The 15,586-nt window shown below is 44.3% G+C and overlaps 2 protein-coding genes across 4 annotated transcripts in view; one reads left to right on the forward strand and one right to left on the reverse strand.

Annotated features, from left to right (window-relative positions):
• Positions 1 to 14,698, reverse strand: part of LOC116956108 (ZP domain-containing protein-like) — a 129,031-nt gene extending 114,333 nt beyond the window's left edge. The window contains exons 1-8 of one of the 3 annotated variants that reach the window (XM_032977552.2): positions 14,589 to 14,698; positions 13,879 to 13,950; positions 13,012 to 13,196; positions 12,817 to 12,917; positions 12,140 to 12,442; positions 11,950 to 12,046; positions 11,441 to 11,612; positions 11,042 to 11,199 (exon numbers count right to left, since the gene is read on the reverse strand). In XM_032977552.2, coding sequence (XP_032833443.2) covers positions 11,096 to 11,199; positions 11,441 to 11,612; positions 11,950 to 12,046; positions 12,140 to 12,442; positions 12,817 to 12,917; positions 13,012 to 13,196; positions 13,879 to 13,950; positions 14,589 to 14,664 — 1,110 coding nt within the window. In that variant the 5' untranslated portion in view covers positions 14,665 to 14,698 and the 3' untranslated portion in view covers positions 11,042 to 11,095. Of the gene's footprint in view, positions 1 to 11,041; positions 11,200 to 11,440; positions 11,613 to 11,949; positions 12,047 to 12,139; positions 12,443 to 12,816; positions 12,918 to 13,011; positions 13,197 to 13,878; positions 13,951 to 14,588 lie in introns of those variants that run through there. The other 2 variants (XM_076053903.1, XM_076053904.1) reach the window with 2 other exon arrangements.
• On the forward strand, positions 1,955 to 6,231 carry LOC116956115 (CUB and zona pellucida-like domain-containing protein 1). The gene is made up of 8 exons (XM_076053900.1): positions 1,955 to 2,063; positions 2,743 to 2,814; positions 4,088 to 4,272; positions 4,366 to 4,466; positions 4,821 to 5,123; positions 5,216 to 5,312; positions 5,650 to 5,821; positions 6,074 to 6,231. Exons 1-8 carry the CDS (start codon positions 1,991 to 1,993, stop codon positions 6,175 to 6,177), a joined length of 1,107 nt encoding a protein of 368 aa, XP_075910015.1. The 5' UTR covers positions 1,955 to 1,990; the 3' UTR covers positions 6,178 to 6,231.
• Positions 14,699 to 15,586: the final 888 nt, after the last annotated feature.

The following is a 15,586-nucleotide window of genomic DNA, read 5'->3' on the forward strand; positions in this document are numbered from 1 at the left end:
GAAGGGAAACAATAAAATGTTAAATATATATGAAACAATAAAAATTCTCACGACGTTTCGACCATAACACAAACGGTCATCAGGCGATGATCATTAGGTGATGACCGTTTGTGTTATGGTCGAAACGTCGTGAGAATTTTTATTGTTTTAAATATATGTTAATGTTTTATTGTTTCCCTTCGACGTAACTTTACCGAAAGAGCTAAGAATATAACTGATACTCCTGTCATTACCTCACGTGGCCACTAGTGCACTTGGTGCATATAGCTCTATTTCCATTACATATGTATAAATTACGTTTGACTTGAGACAAGTGCGTTAAACAGAAGAAAACATCGTAGTAAATGTATTGGTATTGTTACAAAATTATATTTAATAAAAACGATTATGCAATTTGGGCATAATATGCAGTTTCTGATTTGAAGTTGAAACAACACATTTCCGTTTATCTGCCATTACAAAGCTTAGAAAATGTAAACTCAGCTGGTTTCCGCTGGGGCTGTCGTACCTGTAACAGCCGCTGTTCCTTGGAGTGACGTTGGACAGGAGCCTGACGTAGTGTTCTCACCGAGATAAGACTTGCTAAGTTACCCTCGTCAAACTGCTTACCTGGCTAGCTGGCTCAATGTGCGGTGCCGGCGCTTGGTCACGACAAATGGCGGGCCTGTCTCTAGTGGAATACTGTGCACCCGTATGGACTCGATTAGCTCACCCCAAATTGGTGGACATTAAGATAAATGTCACCGTGAGATCCATCTCAGGAGCAATGAGGACAACCCCACGACCATGGCTGCCTGTGCTGTGCAACATCCCCCCTCCAAAAATTCGCGGCCAAGATGCTAGACAAACTACACGTGGCACTAGCTTTACCCCTTCACGTCGACATTTTCCAACGACCAACCGTGTGCATGAAGTCCCGACACCCAGTGTCGGCAATACCACAGTCCGAAGAGTGGAGTATGTGGGATACCCGCACTGTCTGGAGTGACGAATGGAGAGCCGTGAAAGTGCCGAACAAAAACTTCAAGTGGTCCATCCGTCCAGATGCCTGGTTTCGACCTCTCAAGGCAAAAATGGGTGGAGTTAAACCGCTTGCGGTGTGACCAGGGAGTATGTGTCGCTTCCGAAATTCGATGGGGCCTACGTGACACGTCACCGTGTGAATGCAGGGAGCAGGACACCATTGCGCACATTATTTTCGGCTGTGAAGTGCGTCAGTGCAGTGGTTGCCCCACACGTGCTGGAGGAGGAAGCGGCTGCAGAGTGGCTGTGTGGCAATGTGGGCTGACGTCCACTCAATATAATGAGAGCAAGAGCCACCAGAAAAAGTTAGGTACAGATGTAAGTCAAGTTTATTTTCATCTCTGCCAAACACACACATGAATCGAAAAAGACTGTAAATATGTGGGAGCAAGATGCGCCAGACAACTGTTAGGTTCAGGTGAAATTGTAGTTGTTGCTCTGCATGTACATCAGCCACACGAAAGAAGAAGATTGCTGTTCTGCTATATCCCAGCTGCTCTGCAATCTGTGGCCTGTTGCACTGACGGTCAATCATCCAAACACAAACCAAGTTCAGCCCTGCCGAGCTTGCAAGATGCGGCAAGATGCGGACACATATAAATACGTTTACTTATCTATTTGATGGAGTATAATCAGTCACGCATACAATTTCAACACATTCAATAAAAGTAATAAAAGTGATTCCACAGCTCATATTATTGTAATGTAATCAAATCACCTAATTACTATGACCCTGCAGGCTGTTCTCATTCACATCAAAACAAGCTAATGTATGCTCCTTCATTGACGGGAAATGCGGGCATACCAGACTCATGTAAGTACATTGCAATCGAAACACAAAGTCATCAATAAGTGGCTCGAAAGTTAATTGAACAGCGTGCCACTGCGACCAATCAGAGGGAACGCTTAGCGACTATAAATGGCCGAACAAGACACCAATTGAGGTGTATCGCGCGTGAGCATCAAGATGGCGGTTTTTCTTGGTTGGGTCGTGGTGCTCTGTGCTGTGGGTGTTTTGTCTGCGGATTCTGGGTTCGTGGGTGAGGATTTCGCACTGTGCTCACTGCATAGTCCCTCACTTGGGGAAAAAAAATCGTTGAGGGTTCGACAGAACTCCATGGGGAAACTCGTTTGCAGTGCAGGATGGAATTGTTTTTGTTGTTAACTGGTCATTACGTTTTTTGTGTAGTCACAAAAGCATCATTGGGAATTGCGTCTCCTTTTGCGCATTGACTGGCAAGCTTCACACTAGGATGGATTTCATGTGTGATCCCATTTGAATAAAATTTAACGTTACTCATCGCAAATTTAACCATTTGTGAGTTTTCCGACGTATCCCCCTGCTATCGGCAGGGTTTTGGTGGACCTTTCTAGCATTAGAATGTTTGACCAATACTGATTGTATGTTAAGCTGAGTAATTACGAGCTTGGTGCGCTGTAAGGTAGGGGTAAGCAACTCTCATTGCATCTGTATTCCTTTGAACTTCCATCTGACTTTAGAATGAACTGACATGTGTTTTTATTTCAATTTTTTAACTTTCAGTTACGTTTCTTAGTTAGCAAAATGGGAAAGGTTTGGTCTAGACCTAGTGTGCCTAACCATGGTCAAACAAGCTTCATGACTAAATGGAAGATATGCTGTTGTACGAGTATACGGGATGTTGTACTCGTATTTTGATGCAACATTAACTCCACCTTTGTTCTGTCGATTTTCTCAAGGACATCGAGCTGCCAATCGTGGCATGAGGGCGATCGATGATGAGGAATTGCCCCCATCTACGGTCCCAGCAGGTATAAGCAATGCTTTACACGTTAACATGACTGCCACTAGCGTCATCATACTTCCGATGCCTTGGACTATATCTGCGCCATAGGGTTTGTTGCGGCGTTTATTGTGTTCAATTGCGCAACTGCGGAAGTTTTCCAAAGGTGGTGACGAAATTATGTGCTTGGAGGTGCAGGTGACGAGCAGGTGTGTATATTGGCAATATTACTGGTATGAAATGTATTGGACTGGAAGACCAACTGGGATTATTTCCCAGGAGGCAGGAGATTGATTGTGGATGTCTGTCCACGTGGGGTGGGGAGGGGTGGGGCTGAGAGGGATGGGGCTGGGTGGTGAGGGGCTGGTCACCCCGTGGTGCCCTTGTATGGACTGGAAGCACAACTGGGATTAATTCACAGGAGGCAGGGGATTCATTGTGGATGTCTGTCCACGTGCATCTGGGTGTATAATAAAACATCGCCACCTAGCGCCCATTTGTACTTGTGGTACTAGTACGAAGCGTAGTGGACTGGAAGCGCAACCGGGATTAATTCTTGTGATGTCTGTCCACGTTTATCCGGACATTCGAATATAAAAAAAATGGGAGGGGAGGGATTAGGTGTAGAGGGGAGAGGCTGGGTGGGGAGGGGATAGTCACCCCGTGGTGCCCTTATAAAAGTCAACGTGTAACCTACCCGCTCCGGCTTGTGTCTGCCCTCAGTCGGGCATATTTGCGGAATGCACCACGCCGCCGTTGACCCTGGCCACTGACCGAGCAACTAACGTTCCTACCAGCGCCTTCCGCAGGAATGTGTTCATTGCAGTCTAACTACTTCAGGGCGCGGTCATGAAAGAATGTGCTGCTCTAATGTAGATATAGCTATAGTCTTAGCTCTTTCAGTAAAGTCGCGTTGAAGGGAAACAATAAAATAATAAAAAATATATATAAAACATAGATATAGCTGTAGGTGGTTGAACCTATGATGTTTATCGGGTGCAGTATTTCGTGTACGGAACCTGCTCTGCTTAATGTCGTGCACCAGCTAAGGAATGGACTAGTCCTTGAAACCGCAGCACCAACCAATTGGAAAAAAAATAACCAATATTGAATGCGCTGGCATTGGCTCTAATTATTTTGGCCTGCGCTATTGTTTGAGTCTCATTTCAGGAACGTGTTAAAATGCTCTGCTTTGTTCTTCCTAATGAATATTTTGCGATCTATTAGACCCACTTTATATCCATGTGCTGCGAACTTTTGTGAAGATGATGTCCTGGGTCTCCTAATGGACTGGTGTACAGGTGTCACCTACGAGGTGCAATGCGTCAATGAGAGGATGTCTGCCAAGATCGCGAAAAGCGTCCTGCTGGGTTACGGCGCTTCTGATCTCGTCATGAACTCTGCAACTCCTGCATGCAAACTGTCGGAAACTGGACCGTACATCACGTTCAACATCTCGCTCGGAGAATGCGGCACCTTCTTTGAGGTCTCTAATGTAAAACTTTTTCCCAATAGCTTTATCTTAAGAGCCTGCTTTTTAAAAACAAGTCTAATGTGCCATGCATCTTCCCCCCTACAGGAAACGAGCACAGACCTCGTCTTCTCTCAAACGATTTCTCTGCCCAGCACCACGTTTGGCATCATCACCTACGACTTCGTGTACATCATGGTCAATGCAATGTATGTAACCAAAAGCCATGCTTGACACGTACGTTCTCGCCGTCTTCTAAACTGCGTTCTTGCCATTCCACGTAACGGCGTGACCAAGCCTTTCGTGGTTACCCTTGTGTTAATTTCCTGGATATTGCCCTGATTGGCATGCCTTGAAATTAAACATCTTATCCAAAAGCTAAATTTGCCATTCGTTTTAAAACTTGATTGTTGGTACTTATTCACGTAATCCATTTGGTCACGTGAACAAGTACTTGATATGCCACAGTTTGAACTGAACTCTACTATTGTAATGATAGGATTTCATTTGTTCAGACCTAAACACTGATGCTCTTCCCTTTATCCCCTTCATATTTATAATAGCTGCAAGATTCCGAGGACGAAGCTCTTGTCGTCTTCGGCACTCCAGCCCAACAGCACAAAGGTTGTGCTCAACCAAACCGTCTATGCTGAACTGGAACTGAAGATGGATTTCTACAAAAGCTTTACGTTCCTGGCGCCATACCTGCCCACCGACTACCCCCTAGTGGTGCAGCTGCGTCAAACCTTGTTTCTCCAGATGTCCCTCAAGACCGGCCTCGGCCTTACCCTGTTCACTGTCGACCTGTACGCGACTCCCACCAGTGACCCCCTTGATCCGCGGAAATACTATCTCGTGAAAGAGGGGTGCGTAGCTTGTCTCTTCTCTAGTGTTTGACTCTGGCTTAAATGTGCTCGAACCCTACCACCTGCTTAATCTGTGGCCCTTCTCTCTCTAGCTGTCTGCGTGACAGCACCGTGAACGTCACCGTCACCGCCACTGCCCGCCGCTTCACCTTCCCAGCCTTCGCCTTCACTGCTCAAGATACAAAATACGTGAGCTCAACGTCCCACCATGCTAAAAGCGATCGTGAACAACGAGTGGTAGGATCTAGCCTTGGCTACGCTTTGCCTTGCATCAAGAATGTCCTAGAGAAAATTTACAACTTGCAAACATTTGTATAATTTAGGACTTCGGTTCGGGAATGAGTTCCTCATTTTATCAACACGTTTCAACTTCGACTGGCCCAACAGTCCCTATGGTGAAACATTGCTTGCTAATTAGATTGTACATTCAAACCTGGCAGGACTCTTCGGTGTGTCTGGTGCGTTCCCATCACCTTATTGCAAGTACTTTTTATAAAAACCTCCCTATTTTCATTATGCTCTGCAGGTGTACGTCCACGCTGCAATGATAGCTTGCAAGGCTTCTTTGACTGCCTCTCGCTGCCAGCAAGGATGTCTGGCCAGGAGAAGGAGGAGCAGCTTGGAAACCGTGGATACCCCGGTCTACATCTTCACCAGAGGACCCTTTGTCTACAGCGAGGATGCCGCCCTATCCCGCTGTGCGTTGCCCTATCATTAGCGTCGTGCTGGTTTACAAAGCAACATGATAATGATTTGCACTTGCTTTAGGCCAGGTCTCTTTCAATACTCTAGGCCCTCTAACCAAAGTAAATCCAGCAAGCTAGACTTAATTCCTCTTGCATATTTCATCAATTATTTCCCAATTTTAAATGCATCCTGGTGTGTTCTAATTGTAAAATGTATTTCTGACATCGCCTTACCTGCTGCCCCATCTATTGCCTCCCTTACAGCGGAGATCCTGAACTACCCTGGTGTGGTGGCCATTGCAGCAGTTGCTTCCATCATCCTCGTGGGCTTGGGCTTTGCTTCGAAGAGGATGCTGGCTAAGAAGTGATGCAGATGTTTAACATGTATGCACATCACGGAATAAAGCAAGGATTCAAATGAATATATTGCCATGAATGGTGCTCATTGCACAACGGCTCCACCTCGTCGCTTTGAATGCTGTTTGAATGCTGTTTGAGTTGAAGATCTTAATGCAAGCAGCTCCGTTACTTGCCGCTCGGGCGTCTGTTTGTGTTTAAAATGAAGCTGCTGCCCCCCTCCCACGACGAGGGTCTCCCTGGAAAATAAAAGGCAATGCAATTTACAACAATTTGCTACTAATGGATCGAGCATATTTTGGTACAAGACTCGCTTTAACGCAACATTAGGACTGGAAAGGTTAATTGGACTACTGGTTCTCTGCAAGTCCTTTTAAAGAACACTGGACAAGTGAGTATAGGTAGGGCGTTATAACAAACGCTGTCTGACATCCGAGCTTCCTCCAAAACCCCACTTATTATCATAGCTGAACCTTTTGCTCCCCACTCTTATTCCCGGCCCCCAAATCCACATGGTCACCCATCAATCTAATTTAATTTCCATCGTGCATTCTACGCCTTTACCACCACATTTTACATTCCCATTCGCCCTTCTTTCTCGCTTGCCCATTTTATACCATATAGTAACCTAGTAAAGGTGACGTATAAGTGTAAGATGAGATATCAAAAGTGCACAACTACGATTAATCTTTATAGAACCAAACTCTCCATTGTCTGCGCTAATGACAGTTGATAACCAAAAAAAGTATGATTGCTAAGCCAGAATCCATCTTCTCGGTTGAAATAGCAATCATTGGAAAGATTTGATAAACCATTTCAGGTCTTAATTGATTGTTCACGCTTACAGTGGCTTTCTGACAGCATACATTACATTTTTCGTCACCCCCCTCCTCTTTTCAGAACATAGATGGACTCGTCCTTCTAAATAAACTGCTATATCGCTGCGCGTGGCGCTAACGTTTATACAAATAAATAAATAAATATATAGCCGTTTGAAAATAAATACATTTATGCAAACCGACACACCTGATGACGACCGTTTGTGTTATGGTCAAAACGTCGTGAGAATTTGTATTGTTTTATATATATTATTATTTTATTGTTTCCCTTCAACGGGACTTTACCGAAAGAACTAAGAATATGAATTACTGCAGTCACGAAAGCTTTAAATCAAAATTTAACCGCCTCTACGGGGAGGGTTTTCACATAACTTTAAGATCCTTCAACAAACTCCGGGATAAGAAGGCTCAGCTGATCGAGTCTCTCACCTTCCTGAAGAGATGCCGTGACTCTGGGGTAATACCAATCGCATTTACACTGACCTCTGCTGCTGTAACTTCTAATGCGAAACGAATTCTTTTCAAAACTAGCTTAGCTCATCTCAGAAAAAATCAGACTTATACGCACCGAACTAGATCAGTTAGACAAGACACTCTACAAATCACACTTATCATTGATGGCAACAATGTCCATATCGGATTGGGAACATGTAGACAATATGACTGCCTCTTCAGCTGCTACTATGTCGACCAAATGTAAGGACAACCTGATTTCCAAATTTAACCTCTTCAACAAAAGACCGGATCCACACACCAAAAAGTTAGACGTTAACATAGTCGTAATTAATCGCAGTAACAGTTCTATTTCCGATGGTCTGAAATCCGTTTTAGCTAAAGGTCTAAACTTTGCAGTCACACCTAAACACATACCAGTTAATGATATAATTGCCCAAGTAGACGTTGCTCTCAGGGCCTGGGTCACATCGCTGCAGACGTAGCAAGATCTGAAATCGCTGCAACCCTCAAAAACGCTAAGATGCCAGCTAGCAACCTCAGCAAAGATGAGCGTTTTGAATTATATAAATTAAAAAAGAGGGATGATATTGTAGTCCTCTCAGCTGACAAGGGCAATGCTACTGTCATCATGGATAAAATAGAATACAACAACAAAATTAAAGAATTACTCGACGATGGTAGTTATACAAAAATAAAAAGAGATCCCACCAACAGCCTCGTCACACAAACCAACAAAATAATTTCTGATTCAACCGCATTAATTGATCAATCTAAACAGTTTTCGTTGAAACCTTCTGCTGACAGGCCACCAAGATTATACGGCTTACCAAAAATACATAAAGTATATACACCCCTTCGTCCCATCGTCTCTACTATCAACTCCCCCACCTACAAACTAGCTCGTTTTTTGTCTGAAATCCTGCGTCCTTTCACTGGAAAAACCACCTCTGCGGTACAAAATTCTACTCACCTGGTATCGACAATCAAGGGTATTTCCCTGTCCCAAGACGACCTGCTTGTCAGTTTTGATGTAGTTTCCTTATTCACCAAGGTTCCTCTACCTGACACCATCGCAATCATTGAAGACTTGGTTCATCAAGAACTAAATACTGAGGTACCCCCCCTGGTGAGACACTGTTTAACCAATACATACTTCACTTGGAATGAAACTTTCTACAAACAAACTGAGGGCACCCCAATGGGCTCCCCCCTATCTCCGGTTATAGCTAACATTTTCATGGATGAAATTTGAGACTGACGCCATCCGGACTGCCACTCTGTGCCCAACCTTATAAAAGAGGTACGTGGATGACACTTTTGTCATCTGGCCACATGGCCGGCCTGCTCTAGACCAATTCTTCAACCACATCAATTCCATACACCTAGCCATCAGATTTACCATGGAAGTCGAAAAAGATGGCAAGCTACCTTTTTTGGATGACCTAATTAAAAAAAGACCTGATGGTTCAATGAGCCACTCTGTCTACAGGAAAGCTACCCATACGGATGCTTATCTGAAACCGGATTCCCACCACCATCCATCACAGAAGAATTCTCTCATCAAGACTCGGCACCATAGAGCCCAATGCATATCCGACCAGGAACACATAGGCAGTGAACTCAAGCACGTACACCAAGCTCTTAAGGCTAATGGTTACTCTGACTATACAATCCTCAAAGCTATCACTCAAACCATGAAGAAGGACCCTCTTGAGGAGCCTTTCAAAACCATCACTTTACCCTACATTGCGGGGATCACAAAAAAGATCTCCAAAATCTTGAATAAACACAAGATCCAGGTCCGTTTCAACACATTACATGAAATCCGTGATCTGGTTCCGTCTGTAAAAGATGTGATTCCGGATATACAATACCCTGGTTTCTACAAACTAAGTTGCCTCTGTCGTAGTAGTTAAATTGGAGAAACCAAGCGCCATGTCTCGGACCGCATTCGTGAACACAAAGCAGACCTTAAACACGGTAGGACCAACACCTCGGCCGTGGCAGATCATTGTTATAATTCAGTAGGCTCACATGACATTGACTTTTCCAAGAAAGAGGTTCTTGGTCAGCTAGATGGCTACCATGAGAGATTCGTTCATGAGGCTATCCACATATACAAGCACAGAGACAATTTCAACAGAGAAGATGGATTCTGGCTTAGCAATCATTGGAAAGATGTGATAAACCATTTCAGGTCTTAATTGATTGTTCACGCTTAGTGGCTTTCTGACAGCATACATTAAAATTTTTCGTCTCCCCCCTCCGTTTTTCAGAACATAGATGGACTCGTCCTTCTAAATAAACTGCCATATCGCTGCGCGTGGGGCTAACGTTTTTTTTTAAATAAATACACCGTTTAAAAATAAATAAATTTATGCAAACCGACACACCTGATGACGACCGTTTGTGTTACGGTCGAAACTTGGTGAGAATTTTTATTGTTTTATATATTTTATTATTTTATTGTTTCCCTTCAACGTGACTTTACCGAATGAACTAAGAATATGAATTACTGCAGTCACGAAAGCTTTAAATCAAAATTTAACTCACTTTTCTTAAGTGAAACGTAATTTATATCTGTTTAATGACAATCGAGGCTACATGCGCCGAGTGCACTAGGGGCCACAGGAGGTAATGCCAGGGGTTCCAGCTGAGAGTGAACGGACTGGTGAATACAGGAATGATCGAGGACGGTAGTCTGCAGGTGGAGCAAGCGTCCAGTCAGCAAGAAGGATCGTGAAGGGGTGTGGCCTCAGTTGGTCTACAAGGGAGATGCGCAGGAGACTTTGGGCCCTTGCAGTCAGGTCAAGTGAACTGGTCTTCAATGACATGCCATCAAGAGATGCGTGGATATCGTCATTTACACCTGTATAAGTTAGTTTTGGAATAGATCCACAATCCATACTTTTTTTGGTTATCAACCGTCATTAGCACAGACAATGGAGAGTTTGGTTCTATAAAGATGAATCGTAGTTGTGCACTTTTGATATCTCATCTTACACGTATACATCACCTTTACTAGGTTACTATATGGTATAAAATGGGCAAGCAAGAAAGAAGGGCGAATGGGAATGTAAAATGTGGTGGTAAAGGCTTAGAATGCACGATGGAAATTAAATTAGATTGATGGGTGACCATGTGGATTTGGGGGCCGGGAATAAGAGTGGGCAGCAAAAGGTTCCGCTATGATAATAAGTGGGGTTTTGGAGGAAGCGCGGATGTCAGACAGCGTTTGTTATAACGCCCTACCTATACTCACTTGTCCAGTGTTCTTTAAAAGGACTTGCAGAGAACCAGTATAGTCCAATTAATCTTTCCAGTCCTAATGTTGCGTTATAGCGAGTCTTGTACCAAGATATGATCGATCCATTTGTAGCAAATTGTTGTAAATTGCATTGCCTTATATTTTCCAGGGAGACCCTCGTCGCGGGAGGGGGGCAGCAGTTTCATTTTTAAACACAAACAGACGCCCGAGCAGCAAGTAACGGAGCTGCTTGTATTAAGATCTTCAACTCAAACAGCATTCAAAGCGACGAGGTGGAGCCGTTGTGCAATGAGAACCATCCATGCCAATATATTCATTTGAATCCTTGCTTTATTCCCTGACGTGCATACATGTTAAACATCTGCATCACTTCTTAGCCAGCATCCTCTTCGAAGCAAAGCCCAAGCCCACGAAGATGATGGAAGCAACAGCTGCAATGGCCACCACACCAGGGTAGTTCAGCATCTCCGCTGTAAGGGAGGCAATAGATGGGGCAGCAGGTAAGGCGATGTCAGAAATACATTTTACAATTAGAACATGCATTTAAAATTGGGAAATCATTGAAGAAATATGCAAGAAGAATTAAGTCTAGCTTGCTGGATTTACTTTGGTTAGAGGGCCTAGAGTATTGAAAGAGACCTGGCCTAAAGCAAGTGCAAATCATCATGTTGCTTTGAAAACCAGCACGACGCTAATGATAGGGCAACGCACAGTGGGATAGGGCGGCATCCTCGCTGTAGACAAAGGGTCCTCTGGTGAAGATGTAGACCGGGGTATCCACGGTTTCCAAGCTGCTCCTCCTTCTCCTGGCTAGACATCCTTGCTGGCATCGAGAGGCAGTCAAAGAAGCCTTGCAAGCTATCATTGCAGCGTGGACGTACACCTGCAGAGCATAATGAAAACAGGGAGGTTTTTATAAAAAGCACTTGCAACAAGGCGATGGGAACGCCCCAGACACACCGAAGAGTCCTGCCAGGTTTGAATGTACAATCTAATTAGCAAGCAATGTTTCACCATAGGGACTGTTGGGCCAGTCGAAGTTGAAACGTGTTGATAAAATGAGGAACGCATTCCCGAACCGAAGTCCTAAATTAGACAAATGTTTGCAAGTTGTAAATTTTCCCCAGGATATTCTTGATGCAAGGCAAAGTGTAACCAAGGCTAGACCCTACCACTCGAAGTTCACGATCGCTTTGAGCATGGTGGGACGTTGAGCTCACGTATTTTGTATCTTGAGCAGTGAAGGCGAAGGCTGGGAAGGTGAAGCGGCGGGCAGTGGCGGTGATGGTGACGTTCACGGTGCTGTCACGCAGACAGCTAGAGAGAGAATGGTCACAGATTAAAAACAGGTGGTAGGCTCGAGTACATTTAAGCCAGAGTCAAGCAATAGAGAACAGAAAAGCTACGCACCCCTCTTTCACGAGATAGTATTTCCGCGGATCAAGGGGGTCACTGGTGGGAGTCGCGTACAGGTCGACAGTGAACAGGGTAAGGCCGAGGCCGGTCTTGAGGGACATCTGGAGATAGAGGGTTTGACGCAGCTGCACCACTAGGGGGTAGTCGGTGGGCAGGTATGGCGCCAGGAACGTAAAGCTTTTGTAGAAATCCATCTTCAGTTCCAGTTCAGCATAGACGGTTTGGTTGAGCACAACCTTTGTGCTGTTGGGCTGGAGTGCCGAAGACGACAAGAGCTTCGTCCTCGGAATCTTGCAGCTATTATAAAAATGATGGGGATAATAAATGGAAGAGCATCAGTGTCTAGGTATGGACAAATTTAATCCTATTACAATAGAAGAGTTCAGTTCAAACTATGGCGCATTAAGTACTTGTTCACGTGACCAAATGGATCACCTGAACAAGTACCAACAATGGTGTTTTTTAGTTCGGCAGCAAGTGGTGAAACGAATGACAAATGTAGGTTTTGGATAAGACCTTTCATATGAAGGCATGCCAATCAGGACAATATCCAGGAAATTAACATAAGGGTCACCACCACAGGCTTGGTCACACCATTACGTGGAATAGCAAAAATGCAGTTTAGGAGACTGCGAGAACGTACGTTTTAAGCATGGTTTTTAGTTACATACATTGCATTGACCATGATGTACACGAAGTCGTAGGTGATGATGCCAAACGTGGTACTGGGCAGAGAAATCGTTTGAGAGAAGACAAGGTCTGTGCTCGTTTCCTGTAGGGGGGAAGATACATGTCACATTAGATTTGTTTTTAAAAAAGCAGGCAGTTAAGAAAAAGCACTTAGGAAAAAGTTTGATATTAGAGACCTCAAAGAAGGTGCCACATTCTCCGAGCGAGATGTTGAACGTGATGTACGGTCCAGTTTCCGACAATTTGCATGCAGAAGTTGCAGAGTTCATGACGAGATCAGAAGCGCCATAGCCCAGCAGGACGCTTTTCGCGATCTTGGCAGACATCCTCTCATTGACGCACTGCACCTCGTAGGTCACACCTTGGTCAAGCACATGCCAAAAAATAAAGTCTAGTCAAGAATCTGTCACATGCTTTAAATTTTATCACGTCTGTACAAGGGGTATCGTTCATTAGTCCTTGCACTCCCATTGCAACCAAGCACAGCATTTTAACCCCCCCTCCCAATTAGCCAAAGCAAGCTTATAGCACAACCATAATGCTCATGTACTCATCCGTCCTGGGGTACAGGAAAGAAAACGACACCGTATTAGGATGTAATAAGTCTGCAGTCATTTGTAGAATACCTTTTTTGCCGAGTCTCCAAACCCTACGATCGTCGAGCCAAATCAGCTCAAGACTTCCGTAAATAACGTGGTCTGTCGCCCCCCCCCCCCCACCCCCATGTCACACAACAAATTAGCACCAAGCCAATATTTGGCATCCCTGAAAATACTCCCATCAACGCTGGGGGCTCTTAAAGAGAAATTACTCTTTCGCAAATAGGCTATGTTTTGGGTGATGGCCCCAAAACAGCCATTTTTATATATTATCCACTTCCTGAAGCGTTCCCTTCAACATTTCTTGCCTTAAAAACAAAAACCTGGGGAAAAAAAATAAAAATTCATGGCGAGTTTACATGTTACAAATCAGACAGGGTACAAGGAATCGCGAAAGATGATCCTAGTGGCAGTCTCGCGTCACGTGCAAAGTATTGCTTATACCTGCTGGGATCGTAGATGGGGGCAATTCCTCATCATCGATCGCCCTCAAGCCACGATTGGCAGCTCGATGTCCTTCAAGGAGAAGATCGACAGAACAAAGGCGAGTTAATGTTGCATCAAAATACGAGTAGAAACATCTCGTACACTCGTGCAACAGCGTTCGAGGCAAAATAGTATGGAACACAGGTCAAGACCTTCAGTTTACATTTGGCGCAACAAAAGGCTAGCACGTATGTATGTGCTAGCGTTGTATTAGCGGTTGGAGTTTAAAGGAAACAGAATTGTAGCGTATATAAATATTTTATGCGACCACGTGCACCTAGTATAAACTATTGTGGTTTACAGAAAGACAGGCTGGTATTAGCCAAACATGCCAATGATATTAACTGATACTCCATGAAGCATTACCACAGCAGCCTTTTCTGCTACAAACGAAACCGTTGCAAGACCGTCATTAGAAAGAAAAATAAAAAGTGCGGACTCCACAAAAAGGTGGTCATTGGTTAAGCTTAAAACAATTTGAGCAATTTAAACCCATTTTAATGGCTCAAATTCACGATTTATTTGCAGAGTTTCTAGGGACCTTAAAAAAAGCCTCCCAATTCGTTTGACCGTGTTTTTTTGTCATTTATGAGTCGTTATTAGAATTTACGTTTTAAAGCTTTACCAACTTTCGAAATGTGCAGTGAGCACCGTGCAAAGATCCTCACCCACAAAGCTGACATCCCCAGACAAAACACCGATGGCGCAGCCCACCACGACCCACCGAACCAGAGACTCCATCATGATGCGCGAGCGACACTGTCAAGTGACTCTTTGTTCGGCCATTTATATTAGCTCAGCAACACCCCCCTCCCACCCCTCTGATTGGTCACAGCCGCACGCGCCTTCAATTGTCACTCTCGTCTCTCATTGATGCTTTGCGTTTCCATTGCAATGCAGTGATGTGCGTGTACGGTGGTGAGCTGCACGCATCACCATTCAATTATGGAAGGGACAGTCCGCTGCATCATCTGGTGAATGGGAAGGTGCTGTTAGCTTTCAGTAATTAGGTGATGTGGTTCATTGTACAACAACGAATGGGTGTGACGTCACATGTATTACTTCATTTGCATTTCTTGAAATCGGACGCGGCACTTCACTCCATATTAAATAATTCTGGAATTCTGGGCAGTGACACGGCCGTTTGTTGCAGGGGTTCACTGTTGTCATCCAGCGGCCGCCCAAGTTAATAAAGCTGTATGTGTCTTACCCATGGATTTGAACCGGGGGATAACAGCGCCCAGTACAGCTATGATGTCCACGACACCACGAGGACTTGGTGGAACGTTGGAATGTTCTGTTTAATTAATTATCTCTCCTTTTCAACATTGCGAAATCGGAGTTGTTTTATTTTTTAAACTGGGTCGTGGCTTTTCTTGTTTCCATGTGTATCATTTCAATTTGCACAAAATATGTAAAAAAACATTATAGTTAATTTGTTTTTGTGAAATTTAATCGGCACTTTGATGCGCAAAACTTAACAGACTTGCGTCCGTCTTGACCGCGTCGCGTAATTTGTAAATAATGTAGCCAAAGTTTGGTCAGGGGAAAATCCCACACAATATTACAACGCTGAGCTTCAGTAGGAACCAGCTGAGCCAGCCTGGGCGGTGGGTGCATTGATAATTATATAAAGCTAACATACAATTTGGCACGCTCTGTGACG

This window comes from Petromyzon marinus, chromosome 63 (genome assembly GCF_048934315.1).
Source record: "Petromyzon marinus isolate PM22_M1 ecotype Great Lakes invasive population chromosome 63, UKy_Petmar_22M1.pri1.0, whole genome shotgun sequence".
NCBI classification, from domain to species: Eukaryota; Metazoa; Chordata; class Hyperoartia; order Petromyzontiformes; family Petromyzontidae; genus Petromyzon; species Petromyzon marinus.